The 23613-nt window shown below is 44.5% G+C and overlaps 1 protein-coding gene across 2 annotated transcripts in view; it reads left to right on the top strand.

The window, feature by feature from the left end:
• The window catches only part of AADAT (aminoadipate aminotransferase), a 34061-nt gene extending 21258 nt beyond the window's left edge, over window positions 1-12803 (top strand). For both annotated transcript variants that reach the window (XM_038755329.1, XM_038755330.1), the window contains exons 9-13: window positions 1205-1266; window positions 4979-5043; window positions 6095-6201; window positions 9638-9739; window positions 11167-12803. In XM_038755329.1, the coding sequence (XP_038611257.1) occupies window positions 1205-1266; window positions 4979-5043; window positions 6095-6201; window positions 9638-9739; window positions 11167-11208 (378 nt within the window). In that variant the 3' untranslated portion in view covers window positions 11209-12803. The remainder of the gene's footprint in view (window positions 1-1204; window positions 1267-4978; window positions 5044-6094; window positions 6202-9637; window positions 9740-11166) is intronic.
• Window positions 12804-23613: the final 10810 nt, after the last annotated feature.

The raw sequence follows: 23613 nt of genomic DNA, 5'->3' as shown, positions 1-23613 counted from the left end.
TACGATTGAATGGATGAATGAATTAAAAGACTAATTCAAGTAGGTTGCTTACTGGCAGACAAAAGCCACCGGCCTGCTGTGCTAACCTTTCTGGGCCCCAATTTCCACCCCTGTAAAAAGGGGAGAAAATGCCCCCTTCCCCTCTCTCTTAGCTTGTAAACTCAATGGGGGACAAGAGCTGTGTCCAAACAGATTATCGTCTATCTACCCCCTCAGAATTTAGCACAGTGCTTGGTACTAGATAGGCACTTCATAAGTACCTATATAAGTACTTTTAGACTGTGAGCCCACTGTTGGGTAGGGCCTGTCTCTAGATGTTGCCAACTTGTACTTCCCAAGCGCTTAGTACAGTGCTCTGCACACAGTAAGCGCTCAATAAATACGATTGAATGAATGAATGAATGGCACTTCTTGCCTTAGACATCTTTGATTTACTCTTTTGATTCTGGCCCCCTCTGATCCTTTCCTTTCAGCAAATGGCGATTCCTGTCATTCGGGTTTACATTTACAAGCGCCTAGTACATTGCTGTGCACACAGTAAGCGCTCAATAAATACGACTGACTGACTGACTACCGGCGTACTTACCCACTGCCGCCTACGTGTGCCGGTCAGTCTTTTGGAAGGGAATTCCCCTCGAATTAAACCTGCCACCGTGGAGGTCAAGTAAGCCAGCGAAGGAGTTCATTGTTAGATGGGGGAAAAAGTTCAAGTGGAGGCTCCTCCTCTTCTGTTTAGGGCAATAATAATAATAATAATGTTGGCATTTGTTAAGCGCTTACTACGTGCAAAGCACCGTTCTAAGCGCTGGGGGGGTACAGAGTGATCAGGTTGTCCCACGTGGGGCTCACGGTCTTCATCCCCGTTTTACAGATGAGGTAACCGAGGCTCAGAGAAGTTAAGTGACTTGCCCAAGGTCACACAGCAGACGAAACACTGCAGTCAGAGCAGCTAAGAGCTCCAGGGTCAGGCGCTACTTTTTGTAGAACTTGGGCCGGGGAAAGAAAGTTGGCAACATAACTAAAATGCGGTTTGGAATAAGCGTCTGATCTTTTTGGCGGATCCTGGAGGTTTTTTTTTTTTTTATCTGCTGTACCACCCGTACCCTCACAGCGAGGTAGAAAGTTTCAGCAGCACCAGCTTCGGGTCGGAAACCCAGTAGAATATACCGACGCGTACTACCGTTTTTCCTTCTGTCTCTTTTAGCTTTTAATAGCACAGCTTCTGCAGCAGTGGGGAGAAGAGGGCTTCCTGGAACACGTAGACAGGTAACGAAGGGGTCGAAATTAAAGGGAACCGGTCGGGCCCGGGGGGAAGAGCACGGGCCCGAGAGTCGGGGTCCCGGGTTCTAATCCCGGCTCCGTCGCTTCTGTTCCGTCACCGTGGACAAGTCGCTTCACTTCGCCGCACCTCAGTCTCCTCATCTGTAAAGGGAGGAAAAACCCGTTCTCCCTCCCCTTCAGACCGTGAGCCCCAGTGAGTCTGTAAGGAAATATCTGGGGCCTGGAAGTAAGAGAATCTGGTTGGTTTCTGTGCCCTTGCCTGCGGGGTGATCTAAGGAAAGGCACTTCACTTCCCTGTGCCGCAGTTTTCCTCATCTGTAAAATGGGCATTCAGTACCTGTTTCCTCTCTCTTCTAGACTGTGAGCCCCATGTGGGACAGAGACTGTCTCCAGTCTAATTAACTCATATCTACTCTAATGCTTAGTTTAATGTTTGGCACATAGGAAGTGCTTAACAGATAGTATTATCATTATTAGTAGTATATCATCATCATCAATCATATTTATTGAGTGCTTACTGTGTGCGGAGCGCTGTATATGTATATATGTTTGTACATATTTATTACTCTATTTTACTTGTACGTATCTATTCTATTTATTTTATTTTGTTAGTACGTTTGGTTTTGTTCTCTGTCTCCCCCTTTTAGACTGTGAGCCCACTGTTGGGTAGGGACCGTCTCTATACGTTGCCAACTTGGACTTCCCAAGCGCTTAGTCCAGTGCTCTGCACACGGTAAGCGCTCAATAAATACGATGGATCGATTGGTTGATTGATTGATAGTAATGATTCCATGGTCCCTAAAGGAAGAGGTACGGGAGACTGTGAGCCCGCTGGTGGGTAGGGACCGTCTCTATATGTTGCCAGCTTGGACTTCCCAAGCGCTTAGTCCAGTGCTCTGCACACAGTAAGCAGTCAATAAATACAATTGAATAAATGTATGAAATGACCATCTTTATATGTTGCCAACTTGGACTTCCCAAGCGCTTAGTCCAGTGCTCTGCACACAGTAAGCGCTCAATAAATACGAATGAATGAATGAATGGAGTGCCATCCACCTTCTCCTCCCTGCCCTTCCCCTCCCCACAGCACCTGTATATATGTATATATGTTTGCACGTATTTATTACTCTATTTATTCTATTTATTTTATCTTGTTGTTAATACGTTCTGTTGTCTGTCTCCCCTTTCTAGACTGTGAGCCCGCCGTTGGATAGGGACCGTCTCTAGATGTTGCCAACTTGGACTTCCCAAGCGCTTAGTCCAGTGCTCTGCACATAGTAAGCGCTCAATAAATACGATTGAATGAATGAAGGAATGTGGGGAAGGGACTATAAGCAGTCTGCTTATAGTGTTCTGCTCCCCCCTTAGCACAGTGCTTGGCATATAGTAAGCACTGAACAGATACACCGTTATTATTATCAATGGTATAAAAGGGTTTTGTTGGGAGGGGCGTGGGGCAGACTCAACGCCCACCCACCTTATCTCCCCTGCGCTGGAGTTTTCTCAGCTGAAAACTAGGGATAATCTGTGAGTGCTAAATCAGTTCCTAAACTTTTTATTGGTGCACTTACAATAATTTACACAAATATTTGAAGTCTACCCCTACTTAGCTAGGCATTAGAAGATAGCGAAACTGCTTCAAGTTTCCACTTTTTTTTTTTTTAATGAAAGCGGCTTCTTCTTAGTCCTTGCCACCCTTTTAGTTTAGCTAACCCGGACCCATTGAGAATTTCCAGGGCATTACCTCATAGCAGGGGGGCGGGCATAACAGCACCTAATAGGGAGAAGATTGGGGAAGGAAACTATTTTTGCCTGAAATATTCAGCTAATTTTAGCAAAATTGGTGGAAGAGAGTTGTCTGAATGAGAGAGAATTGCTCAATTCTTGGTTCTGGCTGGGTTGTGCAGACGTGCTTTTATTAAAAGCCTATCTCCTCCAAGAGGCCTTCCCTGACTAAGCTGTCATTTCCTCTTCTCCCACTTCCTGCGGCATTGCCCTGGCACTTGGATTTGCCCGCTTTATTAAACCTCCCCTCAGCCCCACAGCATTTAGGACCATATCCTTAATTTATTTATTCCTATGAATGTCTCCCTCCGCCCTCAAGACTGTAATCAATCAGTCAATCAATCGTATTCATTGAGCGCTTACTGTGTGCAGAGCACTGTACTAAGCGCTTGGGAAGTACAAGTTGGCAACATATAGAGACAGTCCCTACCCCACAGTGGGCTCACAGTCTAGAAGGGGGAGACAGAGAACAAAACCAAACATATTAACAAAAATAAAATAATTAGAATAGATATGTACAAGTAAAATAAATAAATAGAGGAATAAATATGTACAAACATGTACATATATACAGTATCCATATATACTTTAGGCTCCTTGTGGTCAGGGAACCTGTCTGCTAACTCTGTGATAGCATCCTCTCTCAAACACTTAATCCAACGCTTGGCTCTCAGGAAGTGCTCAATAAATACAATCTACTGATTAATTGATAAAACCCTTTACCCAGAGATGCTTAGAGACCATCAATTAATCGTTTGTAGAGAAGCAGCGTGGCTCAGTGGAAAGAACACAGGCTTGGGAGTCAGAGGTCATGGGTTCAAATCCCTGCTCCGCCAACTGTCAGCTGTGGGACTTTGGGCCAGTCACTTCACTTCTCTGGGCCTCAGTTCCCTCATCTGGAAAATGGGGATTAAGACTGTGAGCCCCCCGTGGGACAACCTGATCACCTAGTAACCTCCCCAGTGCTTAGAACAGTGCTTTGCACATAGTAAGTGCTTAATAAATGCCATTATTATTATTATTATTTATTGAGCACTTACTGAGTGCCAAGCCCTATATTAAGCATTTGAGAGAGTGTTCATTCAATCGTATTTATTGAGCGCTTACTCTGTGCAGAGCACTGGACTAAGCGCTTGGGAAGTCCAAGTTGGCAACATGTAAAGACGGTCCCTACCCAACAACGGGCTCACAGTCTGGGAGGGGGAGACAGACAACGAAACAAAACATGTAATCATCATCATCATCAATCGTATTTATTGAGCGCTTACTGTGTGCAGAGCACTGGACTAAGCACTTGGGAAGTACAAGTTGGCAACACATAGAGACAGTCCCTACCCAACAGTGGGCTCACAGTCTAAAAGGGTCTCACAGTCTAAAAGTAATAAATATGTAGACAGTTGTCAAAGTCATCAGAACAGATAGAATTATTACAGAGTTAGTAGACAGGTTCCCTGATACCAGACTGTGAGCCCACTGTTGGGTAGAGACTGTCTCTATATGTTGCCAACTTGTACTTCCCAAGCGCTTAGTACAGTGCTCTGCACACAGTAAGCGCTCAATAAATATGATTGATTGATTGATTGATTGATTGATCCCTTCTCTCCAGCCCAGGGACGGCCTGTGCTGCCTCTGTTGAGACTGTTATTTCAAGTTTCTCCCATTTCACAAGGGAAGAAAGACAATCGCTTTCCTCACTTAGGAAATTGTTTGGGAATTCATGCCATAGCAGGAAACAGATGAAGGATCTAGTTGAAGTCAGAGCGGACAGAATAACAAGATCGGTTTTCTTTATCGTCCTGCAAAATATTCACTGCTCTGTTCAGGCTAAACCTTTGGGAAATCCTTATCCATTGGATCCTGGAGATCTGCTAGTCTGTTGCCAAATTTAATCGCATTTTTTTTTTGCCTCCAGGGTGATAGCATTTTATAGGAAGCAGCGGGATGCCATGCTGGCTTCTGCAGACAAGTGGCTTCAAGGTCGGTAGATTGAGCTTCTCACCCTGAAAACATATATACTGTAGGTGCCAGAAACGCCAGTGTGTGGATAAGCGCTTAGTACAGTGCTCTGCACATAGTAAGCACTCAATAAATACGATTGATGATGATGATGATGATAAAATCCTTGGCTAGAAACGTCCCCTCTCCTACCTATTTGACCTCTGTTCTCCCTTCCACTCCCTCAATTTAGAGATAACCTTCAGAGGTCCATTTCCCCTGTTAGACTGTAAACTTCTGGAGGCAGTGATGGTGGGGTTTGCCTCGGGTGTACTTTCCAAGTGCTTAATATAGTGTTTTGCACACAGTAGTTGGTCAAGAAATACCACCGATTGAGAATTATAATACAGACATAAGTTGTTTTAAGTGCTACAGGAGCAGGCTATCAATTAATAGTATTTATTGATCCTTGTGCTAGGCACTTGGGAGACTGGAAGCTCGTGGTGGGCAGGGAATGTATCTGTTTATTGTTATATTGTAATAATAATAATGATGGCATTTATTAAGCGCTTACTACGTGCAAAGCACTGTTCTAAGCACTGGGGAGGGTACAGGGGGATCAGGTTGTCCCACGGGGGGCTCACAGTCTTAATCCCCATTTTACAGATGAGGGAACTGAGGCCCAAAGAAGTGAAGTGACTGGCCCAAAGCCACACAGCTGACAATTGGCGGAGCCGGGATTCGAACCCATGACCTCTGGCTCCAAAGCCCGGGCTCTTTCCACTGAGCCACGCTGCTTCTCTGTTGTACTCTCCCAAGCACTTAGTACAGTGCTCTGCACACTGTAAGCGCTCAATAAATACGACTGAGTGACTGATTGCAATAGAGTAGCCACGCTCACCAGAGCAAGAAGAAAAATATAGATGCAGATGGAATCCACAAAATATGGAAAAAATGAAATAAGAAAATAAATGGCGTTCAACAGAATTGTAAACTAAACTAATTTCAGTGCTGGGGGGTCGTGTCTGAGTGAGCCATTTCAAGATGCTGGGGTCGGTGCTTTTGTTTATTTTTGTTTCGTTTTTATCCCCAGGTTTGGCAGAGTGGCATTCTCCTGCAGCCGGGATGTTCTTGTGGATTAAAATTAAAGACGTGCCTGACACACAACAGCTCATCATGGAAAAGGCACTGAAAAAAGAGGTAAACAAGTTCAGTTAATTTCAAAAGGACATTTTAATTTCCTACTCAGCCAATTCACGAATGGATGGATTAATTGGACTCAGAGGAGAAGTGCTTTGGAAAAATCAAGAGCCCTATACTAAGGAAGTATTCTTAAGCAGCGTGGCTCACTGGAAAGGGCATGGGCTTTGGAGTCAGGGGTCATGGGTTCGAATCCCGCCTCTGCCAATTGTCAGCTGTGTGACTTTGGGCAAGTCACGTAATTTCTCTGTGCCTCAGTTCCCTCATCTGTAAAATGGGGATTAAGACTGTGAACCCCCCAAGGGACAACTTGACCTCCTTCTAACCTCCCCAGTGCTTAGAACAGTGCTTTTCACATAGTAAGCGCTTAATGAATGCCATCATTATTATTATTATTAAATCATATTCATGGTTATTGTATGGAATGGAATTTTGTCCCTCAAGTTGTAGCCAAGAAATGAGGAAAAATAAAATATATGCTGAAATTGAGAGGACTAGAAATAACCATGGGTGCAATCCAGCGCAATCCTCTACACCCTGTGAGCACACAGCAACAAGTGCTTAGTACAGTGTTCTGCACCCAGTAAGCGCTCAGTAAATATGATTGAATGAATGAATCAATCAATTAATCAATCGTATTTATTGAGCGCTTACTAGGTGCAGAGCACTGTACTAAGCACTTGGGAAGTACAGGTTGGCAACACATAGAGATGGTCCCTACTCAACAGCGGGCTCACAGTGTAGAAGGGGGAGACAGAGAACAAAACCAAACATATTAACAAAATAAAATAAATAGGATAGATATGCACAAGTAAAATAAATAAATAAATAAATAGAGTAATAAATACGTACAAACATATATACGTATATACAGGAGCTGTGGGGAAGGGAAGGAAGTAAGGCGGGGGGGATGGAGGGGGGAGGAGGGGAATATTCATGAATGAATATTCATGAATGAATGAATATTATTTGCATGGGGTAAGCTAGATTTTTGAAGCCTGGGTGGGGATGGCTTCAAAGCAGTAGGAAGCAGTGGAATTATTAATTAGAGCTCTCCCGCCCTCTTCCTTTCTTACACTGGTTGGTAGTAAATCCCTGACGTGTGCCAAAAGTGGCGTGGTCAGACTTCCAGCCCCAGCCCAACCCCGTCTGCACTCAAAACATATTCATTCATTCATTCAATCGCATTTATTGAGCGCTTACTGTGTGCAGAGCGCTGTACTAAGCGCTTGGGAAGTACAGCAGTGCATTGCACATAGTAAGCGCTTAATAAATGCCATCATTATTCCAAGTTGGCAACATATAGAAACGGTCTCTACCCAACAATGGGCTCACAGTCTAGAAGGGGGAGACAGACGACAAAACAAATTAACAAAATAAAATAAATAGAGTAAATATGTACAAATAAAATCAATGAATAGAGTAATAAATATGTACAAATATATATACAGGTGCTGTGGGTCTCCCCATCAGGGTCTTGCCATGTCTGTCTCTTTGTCCGTGTGTCTGTCTGTCCGTTTCTCTCTCTCCTGCCTCCTGAATCTCCACCCAACATCCCCTTTGTCTTCCCAAGTCACCAAACTCTTCCCCATTTGGAATCCCGACTCCGCTTGAACCAGGCAGACATCAATCAAGGGTATATATTGAGTGCTTACTGAGTGCAGAGCACTGTACTAAACACTTGGAAGAGTCCAACAGAATTAGTAGAAATGATGCCTGCCCTCAAGGAACATGTCAGAGAGCACAGGACCTCGAGCAATTCGACTCAAATATCCAGATTTTAATATCCCCCCACCAACCGTCTCTTCAGCAGCACCTAAGTACACAAGTATTCACAACTACCTGTAGCACTCGTGTACATCTCTCATTTAATCTCTACTTTCTTCTACCCTTGAATTTATGTTAGCTCTTTAGTTACGTTAGCTATTTTAGTAGGTTTGTCTAGCTTCCATGCTCGACAGTAAGCTATTTTAGGACAGGGATTGTGTTGACTGTGTTGTGCAGTGCTCTGCACACAGTCGGCACACAATAAATACTACTGATTGAGCGGTAACTGCATACACCATCACAGTGCTCTGCACATAGTAAGCACTTAACAAATGCCATCATTATTATTTCTGATTAATGGCTTGTAACGGGGGAGAACACTAGTCGGCAAAAGGGATTTCCCCTTTTTTGCTTTTACACTGCTTTTCTCAGAATCCTCCCCAGTATGAAACACTGAGTATGCCACCTTCATAGCTTTCTCTGACTGTTAATAGGGGGGTTTTTTTGTTGTTTTTATGGTATTTGTTAAGCACTTACTATGTGGCAGGCACCGTACTTAACGCTGGGGTAGATATAAGATAATCAGGTTAGGCACAGCCCATGTCCCACATGGGGTTCACAGTCTTAATCCCCATTTTACAGGTGAGGTGACGGAGGCACAGAGAAGTTAAGAGGCTTATCCAAGGTCACACAGCAGACAAGTGAGGGAGTAGGGATTAGAACTCAGATCCTTCTGACCCCCAGGGCCACACTGTAGCCACCAGGCCCTGCTTCGCAAGTGTGAATGGTATAAGAATTGAATATAAATTCCTTCAAAGAAACGCTCACTAGTAAATAGCCCATTCCCTCGTGTTTAAACGAAATAAAATGTTGAAGGCCGATAGGTCAAAACGCAGATACGCAAGAGGCGAGTAATCCTTATACACGTTTTTGCTCATTTTTGAACATTTTCTACTATGAATGGAGTAACACATTTAGAAACAAAGACAACTGGAAGCAAGAAATTAAAATAACTGCTGATGTTTTATGTTACATTTTTAGACTATAGAAAGTACAGTTCTGATGTCTTTGTTCTTTAATGGAATTTGGTAAAGTGCTTACTGTATGCCAGGCACTGTACTAAGCACTGGGGTAGATACAGGATAATCAAGTCGGACGTAGTCCCTTCTTCCCCATTTTACAGATGAAGTAACTGAGGCCCAGAGAAGTTAAGTGACTTGCCCAAGGTCATACAGCAGACAAGTGGCAGTCTTCTGACTCCCGGCACATGCCCTTTCCATTAGACCACGGTGCCAAAGATTAATCTTGGGTTTGTCAAAGATTTTAGGAAATCCAAAGGCTCTTTTTTGCCTACGAGCGTTATTGAAGGTGGCCTCCAAAATACACTTCTTCATCTTCCTTTGGGGTTTGTCTTTCCGTTTGTTTTTATCGATATTTGTTTGACAGACCTTTAGACACCCGAACTGTTTTTCTCTTTTTGGACCTTTGCACAAGCCAAGTATTTCAGTTTCGAGAGTTTTTTGGTTTAGGGGACATTTCAATTTTAACATTTTGACGTGCTTTTTCATCCAACCTGCCTATTTCTTTCTTTTTTTTTGTTTTTGAACTGGAAACATTTGTAAGCGGCCGGCTGAGAATGCTCTCGTAACCTTCGATCTTCTCTCTTTAGGTGCTACTAGTTCCCGGGAGTGCTTTCAACATCGATAGTTCAGATCCCAGTTCTTACGTCCGCGCTTCCTTCTCTCTGTCTTCTCCAGAGCAGATGGACTTGGTAAGTGCCTTGAGCTGTGAAGCGGCATGTCCTGGGACTCACAAATATGTTGAATTGTTTTACTACCTTTCAGCCAAGTTTATCCATCTCTCAGTGGTCTGCCTAAACAAAAATGATGTGCAAAAGCTTTGTCTCCGACCCCAATATTTCACAGGAAGACTTTTCTCAAAACAATTTGTGGGGTGGCATATCAAAGATCTCAGAGATGAGGGCATATATTAACTCCAGATAATGTTTTGATCAACATTCTGAGAGGAAATGGCATAAACGGCAATTTTCCCTGTATAAAAAAGCAGGCAATAAGATTAAAGCAGATATACGTCACAAGACTATATGTAGAGTAGGAATAGAAGATTGTAAATTCTTTGTGGGTATGGATATGTCTTCTAACTCCATCGCAATCTCCCTTGGGTGCTCTTCACGGTGTGCATGCTCAAAAAAATACTATTAATTGATCTTAATTGAGCATCTGCTGATTGGAAGGCACCATTCTAAGCTACTGATTAAAAAATGTTTGGGGAGGGGAATTTATCTGCAGCCTGCTGTTTTGGTTTGTCCACCAGTTATCATGGGTTTTCTGTCATGTCTAAGTAAATTGGGCCTGTCAATCTACAAGTAATTATCTACAAGTAGAGAAGCAGCGTGACTTAGTGGGAAGAGCACGGGCTCGGGAATCAGGGGTTATGGGTTCTAATCCCGGCTCCGCCACTTGTCAGCTGTGTGAGTTTGGGCAAGTCGCTTCACTTCTCTGGGCCTCAGTTACCTGAGAAGCAGTTAGGAGAAGCAGCGTGGCTCAGTGGAAAGAGCACGGGTTTTGGAGTCAGAGGTCATGGGTTCAAATCCCAGCTCTGCCAATTGTCAGCTGTGTGACTTGGGGCAAGTCAATTAACATCTCTGGGCCTCAGTTGCCTCATCTGTAGGATGGGGATGGAGGCTGTGAGCCCCCCATGGGACAGCCTGATCACCTTGTACCTCCCCAGTGCTTAGAACAGTGCTTTGCCCATAGTAAGCGCTTAATAAATGCCATTATTATTATGATTTGTTAAGCACTTACTATGTGCCAGACGCTGAACTCAGCGCTGTGGTGGGTACACGCAAATCGGGTTGGACACGGGTTGTCCCACTCCCCATGTGGGACAACCTGATCACCTTGTAGCCTCCCCAGCGCTTAGAACAGTGCTTTGCACATAGTAAGCGCTTAATAAATGCCATCATTATTATTAATATTGTCATTTTGTAGCACATTTCCTCCACAAAACTCAGTTCACATTGCAGACTTTTGTTATGAAGCCTCATGGCTTCCTAGAGAAGTAGGAAACCCTACCTGGAATTAGAGGGAATGAGCCCCTGGCCATTCTTGTCTGAACTCTTACGACAAAAAATTAGTTACGTAAGTTTGCCTCATGATCATTTTTCTGTTATTTTAGGCTTTTCAGAGGCTCGCTGAACTTATTAAAGAAGCTGCGTGAAGAAACGAAAAGAAAACATCAGTAAAATTTATGCCTTTTTGGAGCTATCAGCTTCTATGTCTTATAAGGGAGGAGTCAGACTTCACAGCAATATGGTGTTTAATCATGGATGTTACTCACCAAAAGGCCAAATCTTCAATTAACATTGCAACTTTTCAGTCTTTGTACTTTAAAGAACTGAACTTTTCCTTTCAGAAGCACCCAAAACCGCAGTTCTATTTTCGTCAATCTTAAAGCTACCTCAAAATTTGTTAGCGTTTTCATTTCAGGCTGAAGTAACGGTAGTACAAAGTCCCTGTTTTTTAGAAAAAAAAAAAAGACCTTCAGCATTTTCCCTCCTGACCCACCAAAAGTCTGCTATTCTGACTTTATTTTGCTTTGAAAATCGAGATTTCCTCAGGCTACACGCCCATGTCATTGGCATTTATCACTTCTAAATCTAGAAAATATAGACAAAGGGTGTGCCTATGTGCTATTAAATTCCTGGCAGTGTAATGGTGCACCGTACTCTTAACCCTGCCAGACCCTGAAATCAATCAGTCAATCAGTCGTATTTATTGAGCGCTTACTGTGTGCAGAGCACTGTACTAAGCGCTTGGGAAGTACAGGTCCCAAGGTCATACATTCTGAAAGGACGTACATTCTTTCAGTCCTTCATTCAGTCGTATTTATTGAGTACTTTCTGTGTGCAAAGCCATATCCTAAGCACGGGGAGAGTACAATATAGCAACAGGCACATTCCTGCCCACAACGAGCCCAGTCTAGAGCTTCGACGATAGATATTCCGCCTAAATGATAGGCACTGGACTCCCCTAAACTATCAGCTCCTGGTGGGAAGGGAATGCGTCTGCTGTAAGGTACCCTCCTAAGCGCTTAGCACAGTGCTCTGCACGTGGTAAGCGCTCAGTAAATTGGTTCTAAGAATGAATCAACACCCTCTTCCTCCTGTTTTTGCTTAAATTCCAGCTGCCTTTATCAATCATTTGTCAATCAAGAGCACTTTTTTTTGACTGGCTGGTCAAAAAGTGGTATTTATTGAGCACTTAATGTGTTCAGCACTGTACTAAGCACTTGGGAGAATTCAGTATGGTCCGTGCAAGGTGTTGTGTTAAGGTCTTGGGAAAATTCAGCAGTTAGCAGACATGACCCCTGTCGTCAAAGAGCTTACGAGATGGTGGGAGAGCCAGACGCTGCGGTAAATTTCAGGAGGTGACAACAGATTCAGTCATCATCATCATCATCATCAATCGTATTTATTGAGCGCTTACTGTGTGCAGAGCACTGGACTATCTGTACCTAAGGGCTCTGCGGTGGGTTGGGCCCAAGCACTTCAAAAAGTAGTGATGTGTCTCACTGCCTTTAAACCTAAGCCTGTCATCTTACCCGCTACTCCAGCGCTTAGAACAGTGCTTTGCACAGAGTAAGCGCTTAACAAATGCCATTATTATTATTATTATTATTACTCATGGTTGATTAGTCCCCGGTACGTAGATTGTGCCAGGTTTAAAAGGTAGATCAAAAATCATAGTTCAACTTTAGATTTCCACCAGTCCAGCAGTGGTATTTATTGAGCACTTACGAGTGCTCAGTAAGTGAACCCGCTTTAATTCTATTTGTTCCGACGATTTTGACACCCGTCCACATATTTTGTTTTGTCGTCCGTCTCCCCCTTCTAGACTGGGAGCCCGTTGTCGGGTAGGGACCGTCTCTAGACGTTGCCGACTCGGACTTCCCAAGCGCTCAGTCCGGTGCCCTGCACACAGTGAGCGCTCAATAAATACCGTTGAATGAATGAATGGATTAAACGCAGAAATGGAACAATCACAGTGTAGGACAGAAGGAGGCAACTTGAAGAATCTGGGAAACAATTAGATCATCTGGAAAGGCAGCACTGGAGCGGTGTTGCTTAGTACAGTGCACATAGTAAGCGCTCAATAAATACGATTGATGATGATAATGATGATGATCCCATTCAACTGATGCCACCAACGTCGGTCATCTCAGTAGATTTTGAGGAGCTGCGTTTGAACTCCCACCATGGACAACAACAAGGATTTGTGTTGTAGGGCCTACACAGTGAACGGCACAAGGTTTGCGTGCGGTTGACAGATTTTCAAAAGGTAAATCAAATTGTTTTATCTGTAATTAGGGTTAATATTTGCTTTTTCTCATCAGGAAGGAATGGACATGGGCAAGATTATTATTGTAGACTCTAAGCTGCTTGTGGCTGGAGATCGTTCTTGCCAACTCTACTGCGTTGAGCCCATTTCCGACCGCTGAGTAACGTGCTGTGCGCGCAATAAGCCCTCAATAAATCTCATTAACTGATTAATTGATCTAAGTGCTACTCAGTCCCTGAGTACTTTAGATTGAAATTTCAATGTGACATTGTAGTACCATGGACAGGAATCCAGAACCAGAGAGGCAATATGGCCTAGTGGATAGAGCAGGGGCTTGGGAATCAGGACCTGTGTTCATTCGTTCATTCATTCGATTGTATTTTTTGAGTGCTTACTGTGTGCAGAGCACTGTACTAAGCGCTTGGGAAGTACAAGTCGGCAGCATATAGAGACGGTCCCTACCCAACAGCGGGCTCACAGTCTAGAGTGGGGAGACAGAAAACAAAACATGTGGACGGGTGTCAAAACCATCAGAATAAATAGAATTATAGCTATCAGTGGAAAGAGCCCGGGCTTTGGAGTCAGAGTCATGGGTTCAAATCCCGGCTCCGCCACTTGTCAGCTGTGTGACTTTGGGCAACTCACTTCACTTATATGTTGCCAGCTTGTACTACCCAAGCGCTTAGTACAGTGCTCTGCACACAGTAAGCGCCCAATAAATACGATTGATTGATTGATTCACTTCTCTGGGCCTCAGTTCCCTCATCTGGAAAAGGAGGATGAAGACTGTGAGCCCCCCGTGGGACAACCTGATCGCCTTGTAACCTCCCCAGCGCTTAGAACAGTGCTTTGCACACAGTAAGCGCTTAATAAATGCCATCATTATTATTATTATTATATGCACATCATTAATAAAATAGAGTAGTAAATATATACAAGTAAAATACAGTAATAAATATGTACAAATATATACAAGTGCTGTGGGGTGGGGAAGGGGAAGGGTGGGAGGGTGATGGGGAGGAGGAGAGGAAAAAAGGGGCTCAGTCTGGGAAGGCCTCCTGGAGGAGGTGAGCTCTCAGTGGGGCTTTGAAGGGAGGAAGAAAGTTAGTTTGGCGGATGGGCGGAGGGAGGGCATTCCGGGCCAGGGGGAGGATGTGGGCCGGGGGTCGATGGCGGGACAGGCGAGAACGAGGCCTAACGGTGAGGAGATTAGCGGCGGAGGAGCGGAGGGTGCTGGCTGGGCTGGAGAAGGAGAGAAGGGAGGGGAGGTAGGAGGGGGCGAGGGGATGGATGGACAGCCTTGAAGCCCAGGGGGAGGAGTTTCTGCCTGATGCGCAGATTGATTGGTAGCCACTGGAGATTTCTGAGGAGGGGAGTGACATGCCCAGAGCGTTTCTGGACAAAGATAATCCGGGCAGCAGCATGAAGTCTGGATTGAAGTGGAGAGAGACACGAGGATGGGAGATCAGAGAGGAGGCCGATGCAGTCATCCAGTCTGGATAGGATGAAAGATTGAACCAGCAAGGTAGCGGTTTGGATGGAGAAGAAGGGCGGATCTTGGTTCTACCTGATTTCTAAACCCAATTCCGCCACTTGTCTGTTGTGTGACCTTGGGTAGGTCACTTCTCTGTGCTTCAGTTACCTCATCTGTAAAATGGGGACTGTGAACTCCATGAGGGACATGGACAGTGTCCAACCTGAGTAGCTTGTATCCACCCTGATGCTTAGTACAGTGCTTGGCACGTAGCACTTAACAGATGCCATAAAAAAAATCTTTATCCATGGATAAAAATACGTTAAATTTCCCCAGCTTTATAAACAGCAGAAATAGCACTGGTTTATGATGCGTTTTAACAAGCCAGCTGGCAAAGAAGGAAGGGCAGTCTCAGTTCCGGGCACCAGTTGGTCTAAACACTGCTTCTTCGGCAATCAGTGGAGAAAGACGTTGGATTTCGTTGTAATTCTGCTTGCTTTTGAGGGGATGTGCTTTCTGAGTTAAAATACCGTAGCTTAAATTCTCACCTTTGCAGTAGTTGCCATAGGAGATGATGGAGTAGAGCTCCGTAAATTAGACGTTTGCTCAGTTTTTCCGTTCTGCATTTGAAGTGGAACACCGTTGGGGAATCAGGGAACTTTCTTGAGGACTAAAACACGACCCAAAATGTTGGCTTGTGCGAATGGTGGTCAGGGCGCGTGTCCTCGTCTTAGTTCATCGAGGGAAAGTTAGGTTACAGGACACGCGCCCCGATCACCATTCGTACAAGCCAAGTTCTCGACGCGTGTATTAGTCGAGAACATCACCACCACGTTGGAGGAGAACTAAGTGTGCTTAGGAGTAGAAAATAAAAATCACCCATCAATAATTCATAAAAAAAAGTATTTCTGAAGCCAGTAGACTACATGGAAAAAAAACCCAGCCCATTTATAATGAGCTGAGTTAAAATTAAACATAAGCAGAAGTGACCTAAAATTGAGATTTGTAATTACGGTGAAAACCCATTCATCTAAAACTCAGGCAAGTCACAAAAGTGGACTTTTGAGAGATTTGAATGAGCTCTCGTTTTAGCTGCGGGAGAGTGGGCCGAAATAGCCACAGAACAGCCCCGGTCGCTTTTCACGGGAAAGGGAATTAAAGTCTGCCTTTGTTCAATTTCCCTTTTATCTTTCCAAAAAAGAAATGGAAATATTCAGTCAGTACAGAGTGACAAATCACTATAAATGGGTCTAAGCTAGTCAATCAATCAATCAATCGTATTTATTGAGCGCTTACTGTGTGCAGAGTACTGTACTAAGCGCTTGGGAAGTACAAGTTGGCAACACATAGAGACGGTCCCTACCCAACAGTGGGCTCACAGTCTAGAAGGGGGAGACAGACAACAAAACAAAACATATTAACAAAATCAAATAAATAGAATAAATATGTACAAATTAGAGTAATAAATCCATACGAGCATATATACATATATACAGGTGCTGTGGGGAGGGGAAGGAGGTAAGGGGAGGGGAGGAGGGGGAGAGGAAGGAGGGGGCTCAGTCTGGGAAGGCCTCCTGGAGGAGGTGAGCTCTCAGTAGGGCCTTGAAGGGACATGTTTTGTTTTGTTGTCTGTCTCCCCCTTCTAGACTGTGAGCCCGTTGTCGGGTAGGGACCGTCTCTATATGTTGCCGACTTGTCCTTCCCTAGCGCTTAGTTCAGTGCTCTGCACACAGTAGGCGCTCAGTAAATACAATTGAATGAATGAATGAATGAATGAACCCAATTTGCTTGTATCCACCCCAGTGCTTAGTACAGTGCCTAGTACGTAGTAAGCGCTTAACAAATGCCATTATTATTATTATTATTCTACTCCTGGCTTTAAAAATAAAAAATGATGGCATTTGTTAAGCGCTTACTATGTGCAAAGCACTGTTCTAAGCGCTGGGGGGATACAAGGTGGTCAGGTTGTCCCACGTAGGGCTCACAGTCTTAATTCCCATTTTACAGATGAGGGAACTGAGGCTCAGAGAAGTTAAGTGACTTGCCCAAGGTCATACAGCAGACATGTGGCGAAGCCGGGATTCGAACCCATGACCTCTGACTCCAAAGCCCATGCTCTTTCCACTGAGTCATACGGCTTTGCCACCTGTCTGCTCGGTGACATTGGGAGAGTCACTTCACTTCTCTGGGCCTCAGTTTTCTCTGCACTGTAAAATGGGGATTAAGGCTGGGAGCCCCATTTGGGACAGGGACTGTGTACAATACTATTTATTTTATTTTGTTAATATGTTTTGTTTTGTTGTTTTGTTGTCTGTCTCCCCCTTCTAGACTGTGAGCCTGTTGTCGGGTAGGGACTGTCTCTATGTGTTGCCGTTTTGTACTTCCCAAGCGCTTAGTCCAGTGCTCTGCACACAGTAAGCACTCAATAAATATGATTGAATGAATGAATGAACCTAGTGGATAGAGCATGGGCCTGGGATTCAGAAGAACTTGGAGTGTAATTCCAGCTCCGCCACTTGTCTGCTGTGTGTTCTTGGACAAGTCATTTTACTTCTCTGTACCTCAGTTACCTCAGCTGTAAATTGGGAATTAATCAATCAATCAATCATATTTATTGAGCGCTTACTGTGTGCAGAGCACTGTACTAAGCGCTTGGGAAGTACAAGTTGGCAACATCTAGAGACGGTCCCTACCCACCAGTGGGCTCACAGTCTAGAAGGGGGAGACAGAGAACAAAACAAAACATATTAACAAAATAAAATAAATGGAATAGATATGTACAAGTAAAATAAATAAATAAATAGAGTAATAAGTACGTACAAACATATGGGACAGGGACTGTGTCCGACTTGATTAGCTTGTATCTACCCCAGCGCTTAGAACAGTGCCTGGCACATGGCAAGCACATAACAAATGCCACAAGTGTCGTTAGTAGTAGAATAGAAATCAGATGACGATGTTCAAAGTTGCCCTGCCTGATGACCTGTTCTGAGGCCACTACAGCCTCAGAGAGGTGAAATTGTAAGACTGCGAGCCCACTGTTGGGTAGGGACCGTCTCTATATGTTGCCAGCTTGTACTTCCCAAGCTCTTAGTCCAGTGCTCTGCACACAGTAAGCACTCAATAAATATGATTGAATGAATGAATGCAGTGGAACTCCTTGATGATACCATAAATTCAAAACTAATGAATTGTTCATATTCTCCCTTCATATTCATATTCCCCCTTCTCCTCAACACGCTATCCGACCTTGGCTTCACGGACTCCATCCTCTCCTGGTTCTCCTCTTATCTCTCCGGTCGTTCTTTCTCAGTCTCTTTTGCAGGCTCCTCCTCCCCCTCCCATCCCTTTACTGTGGGGGTTCCCCAAGGTTCAGTGCTTGGTCCCCTTCTGTTCTCCATCTACACTCACTCCCTTGGTGACCTCATTCGCTCCCACGGCTTCAACTATCATCTCTATGCTGATGACACCCAGATCTCCATCTCTGCCCCTGCTCTCTCCCCGTCCCTCCGGGCTCGCATCTCCTCCTGCCTTCAGGACATCTCCATCTGGATGTCTGCCCGCCACCTAAAACTCAACATGTCGAAGACTGAGCTCCTTGTCTTCCCTCCCAAACCTTGTCCTCTCCCTGACTTTCCGATCTCCGTTGACGGCACTCCCATCCTTCCCATCTCACAGGCCCGCAACCTTGGTGCCATCCTCGACTCCGCTCTCTCGTTCCCCCCTCACATCCAAGCCGTCACCAAAACCTGCCGGTCTCAGCTCCGCAACATTGCCAAGATCCGCCCTTTCCTCTCCATCCAAACCGCTACCCTGCTCGTTCAAGCTCTCATCCTATCCCTTCTGGACTACTGCGTCAGCCTCCTCTCTGATCTGATATGTTTGTACATATTTATTACTCTATGTATTTATTTTACTTGTACATATCTGCTCTAATTATTTTATTTTGTTAATATGTTTGGTTTTGTTCTTTGTCTCCCCCTTCTAGACTGTGAGCCCACTGCTGGGTAGGGACCGTCTCTAGATGTTGCCAACTTGTACTTCCCAAGCACTCAGTACAGTGCTCTGCACACAGTAAGCGCTCAATAAATACGATTGATTGATTGGTATTCATTTTTTCCTAAAATTTACTTAGTCTCATGGTTCAGTTTCATGGCATCTATTAGCATCCAGTAAAGTCAGATTTACTTCAGTGGACAAGTTAATCCTAATGGTACGGCTACTTTCAGTCATTTAAATTATCAATCTAACATTCAAGGACTATTTTTTTTTCCTTTCATTTAAGATAATAATCCAGAAGAAAGAGTAGATTGGTTGGTAAAATCTGCAGTTTAGAAGTCAGGAGGCTCCGACTCTCATTTCCTTCTATTACTAAATTGCTATCGCTTTATTTCTGTGTCTCAGGATCACCATCTATCAAACTGGAATAAAAATGCTATCTCTCTCCCAAGAGCATCAGGAAGATTGACTGTATAAAGTATGTAAATGTGAAAAATGTCTTGGAGTTTTAGAATAAAACATTAACCCCCAAATGTTATGCTTTTGTACCGATCAAGGAGGTCTGACGTTGGAACAGGAATAAAAATATAACTCCAATTTTTTTATGGTATTTGTTGGGCGCTTACTAAATGTTGGGGTGGATACAAGCGAATTGGGTTGGACAGAGTCCAGATGGGGCTCCCAGCCTTAATCCCCATTCTACAGATGAGGAAACTGAGGCCCAGAGAAGTGAAGTGACTTGTCCAAGATCGCACAGCAGACAAGTGGTGAAGCTGGAGTAGAATAATAATAATGGCATTTGTTAAGCGCTTACTACATAATAATAATAATAACAGCATTTATTAAGCGCTTACTATGTGCAAAGCACTGTTCTAAGCGCTGGGGAGGTTACAAGGTGATCAGGTTGCCCCACGGGGGGGCTCACAGTCTTCATCCCCATTTTACAGATGAGGTAACTGAGGCCCAGAGAAGTTAAGCGACTTGCCCGGAGTCACACAGCTGGCAATTGGCGGAGTCGGCATTTGAACCCATGACCCCTGACTCCAAAGCCCGGGCTCTTCCCACTGAGCCACGCCGCTTCAGTGCGGGTGATATTTATGAATGTGCTTCGTAGTCGTAGCGAACTAATTGAACCCCATCTTCTCCCTTGTGGGTGATACGCAATGCCTCATCTTTTAACGTAATTAAATGTAATATTCATGTGCTAATCAATGAAAGATTCTGGAAGACGTGCTAAGTACACCAAAGCCAGGCTCTGTTCTGTTTTTGGAGATGAATGTTGAAGCTTTCCAAACGCACAGAACCAGAGAGCAGTACAAAGCCCTGATATCAATAACCTCTGAAGCCTCCTGCTTCTAAGTATATTCTATAGCCTCCCTTAATTTTATAGCTTGCCGATACCATTATGCTTTTTAGCCGCTAAGAACCATCTTATTCTTTATCTAAGGAGACTAGTGGTTGCCCTTCAAGATCTAACATATGGATTCAGGTTTTAAAAGCTATCTTGTTCATTCATTCATTCAATCATATTTATTGAGCGCTTACTGTGTGCGGAGCACTGTACTAAGCACTTGGGAAGTACAAGTTTGCAACATATAGAGATGGTTCCTACCCAACAGCGGGCTCACAGTCTAGAGGGGGGAGAGAGACAACAAAACAAAACATATAAACCAAATGAAATAAATAGAATAAATATGTACGAGTAGAATAGAGTAATAAATATGTACAAACATATATATAGGTGCTGTGGGGAGGGGAAGGAGGTAAGGCTGGGGGGGGGATGGGGAGGAGGAGGAGAGGGAGAGGAAGGAGGGGGCTCAGTCTGGGAAGGCCTCCTGGAGGAGGTGAGCTCTCAGTAGGGCTTTAAAAGGAGGGATGTGCGGAGGGAGGGCATTCCGGGCCAGGGGGAGGACGACAAGCTCCCCCTGCATAATCCAGTTTGAATGCCATCCACGTCCCCACTCAATTTCTTCTTTCTCCTGTGTATGTCCCTGCTTCCTTGTGACCTCAAGGGTAGGATATGACAAGAAATTTAAAACATGGCTCCTTAATGGACCTGATAAAAACCAGCCGTCTTACCGACACCACTGTAACTTAGTACAATGCCATAATCCAATTCTTAAGACAGCCGATGCATTTTAGGGATTTTGGAATATTTTTACACCTTGGCACAAATTAAAATCCGTGTGATTTAAATCAGTGGCTGGAAGTAACAGTGATTACAGGATATCATGTTCACAGTTCAATTGTTGAATTGCCTCTATCAGACTCGGCGAGAATTTCTGACCAGTGCATCCCTTTTCACCACTCTCCAGCCAAAGGAGCGGCAGAAGGGCCAGGGATTATTATAACAGTAATGTCGTTGTTGTTATTATTAATAATAATGTTAATAATAATAATTGTATTTGTTAATCCCTTATGTCATTAATCTAGACTCTAGACTGTAAGCTCATTGTGGGCAGGGAGTGCGTCTGCTTATTGTTACGTTGTACTCTCCCAAATGCTTGGGACAGTGCTTTGCACACCGTGAGCGCTCAGTAAATAAGATTGAATAAATGAATCAATAAATCACGGTGCTCTGCACACAGTAAGCGCTCAATAAATACGATTGAATGAATGAATCAATAAGTGCTCACTAAATAGGATTCATTCAGTCATTCAATCGTATTTATTGAGCGCTTAATAAAGAGTATTTATTGAGCGTATTTATTATAAATACGTATAAAATTGTATTTATGGAGGGTATTTAGTGAGCACTTATTGTGCATTGAGCACCATATGAAGAACTTTGGAGAGTAGAATATAACAATAAAACAGAGTTGGTAGATCCATTCCTTGCCCACCCGTCGAGCTTATGGTACTAAGCAGAGATAGATGCAAGATAACCTGGTCAGAAACAACCCTTGTCCCACATGGAGATCCCCAGGCAGAAGCAGTGTGGCCTAGTGGAAAGAACAACCCGGGGACTCAGAGGACGCGGGTTCTAATCCCGGTACCGCCACTTGTCTGCTGTGTGACCTTAGGCCAGTCGTTTCTCCGTGCCTCAATTACCTCACTTGAAAAATGGAGATTAAGACTGTGAGCCTCATGGGGGATAGAGGCTGATTATCTTGAATCTACCCCAGTGCCTGATAGAATGACTGGCACAGATACTTTTTAAGACAGACAGACAGACAGAAAAGCTAGGAGAGGAAGAGTGCGGCGGGGACTCGGGTCTCTCTTCTGCTCAGTCTTCCACCATCTATGCCAGTCGCTTCTCCGTGCCTCAGTTACCTCACTTAAGAAATGGAGATTAAGACTGGGAGCCTCATGAGGGATAGAGGCTGATTATCTTGAATCTACCCCAGTGCCTCATAGAATGACTGGCACAGATACTTTTTAAGACAGACAGACAAACAGAAAAGCTAGGGGAGCAAGAGTGTGGCGGGGACTTGGGTCTCTCTTCTGCTCGGTCTTCCACCATCTATGCCAGTCGCTTCTCCGTGCCTCAGTTACCTCACTTGAGAAATGGAGATTAAGACTGGGAGCCTCATGAGGGATAGAGGCTGATTATCTTGAATCTACTCCATTGCCTGATAGAATGACTGGCACAGATACTTTTAAGACAGACAGACAGACAGGCAGACAGAAAAGCTAGGGGAGGAAGAGTGTGGCGGGGACTTGGGTCTCTCTCCTGCTCAATCTTCCACCATCTATGCCAGTCGCTTCTCCGTGCCTCAGTTACCTCACTTGAAAAATGGAGATTAAGACTGTGAGCCTCATGGGGGATAGAGGCTGATTATCTTGAATCTACCCCAGTGCCTAATAGAATGACTGACATAAATCCTTTTTAAGACAGACAGACAGGCAGACAGGCAGAAAAGCTAGGGGAGGAAGAGTGTGGCGGGAACTCGGGTCTCTCTTCTGCTCAGTCTTCCACCATCTATGCCAGTCGCTTCTCCGTGCCTCAGTTACCTCACTTGAGAAATGGAGATTAAGACTGTGAGCCTCATGAGGGATAGAGGCTGATTATCTTGAATCTACCCCAGTGCCTAATACAATGACTGGCACAAATACGAAGACAGACAGACAGACAGAAAAGATAGGGGAGGAAGAGTGTGGCGGGGACTCGGGTCTCTCTTCTGCTCAGTCTTCCACCATCTATGCACGTTGCTTCTCTGTGCCTCAGTTACCTCACTTGAAAAATGGAGATTAAGACTGGGAGCCTCATGGGGGATAGAGGCTGATTATCTTGAATCTGCCCCAGTGCTTAATAGAATGACTGGCACAAATACGTTTTAAGACAGACAGACAGACAGAAAAGATAGGGGAGGAAGAGTGTGGCGGGGACTCGGGTCTCTCTTCTGCTCAGTCTTCCACCATCTATGCCAGTCACTTCTCCGTGCCTGTTACCTCACTTGAAAAATGGAGATTAAGACTATGAGCCTCATGAGGGATAGAGGCTGATTATCTTGAATCTACCCCAGTGACTAATAGAATGACTGGCACAAATACTTTTTAAGACAGACAGACAAGATAGGGGAGGAAGAGTGTGGCGGGAACTCGGGTCTCTCTTCTGCTCAGTCTTCCACCATCTATGCCAGTCGCTTCTCCGTGCCTCAGTTACCTCACTTGAAAAATGGAGATTAAGACTGGGAGCCTCATGAGGGATAGAGGCTGATTATCTTGAATCTACCCCAGTGCCTCATAGAATGACTGGCACAGATACTTTTAAGACAGACGGACAGACAGGCAGACAGAAAAGATCGGGGAGGAAGAGTGTGGCGGGAACTCGGGTCTCTCTTCTGCTCAGTCTTCCACCACCTATGCCAG

This window comes from Tachyglossus aculeatus, chromosome 12, assembly GCF_015852505.1.
Source record: "Tachyglossus aculeatus isolate mTacAcu1 chromosome 12, mTacAcu1.pri, whole genome shotgun sequence".
NCBI lineage: Eukaryota > Metazoa > Chordata > Mammalia > Monotremata > Tachyglossidae > Tachyglossus > Tachyglossus aculeatus.
Note: the sequence above shows the minus strand (reverse complement) of the source record. Positions and strands in the feature narration are given on the sequence as shown.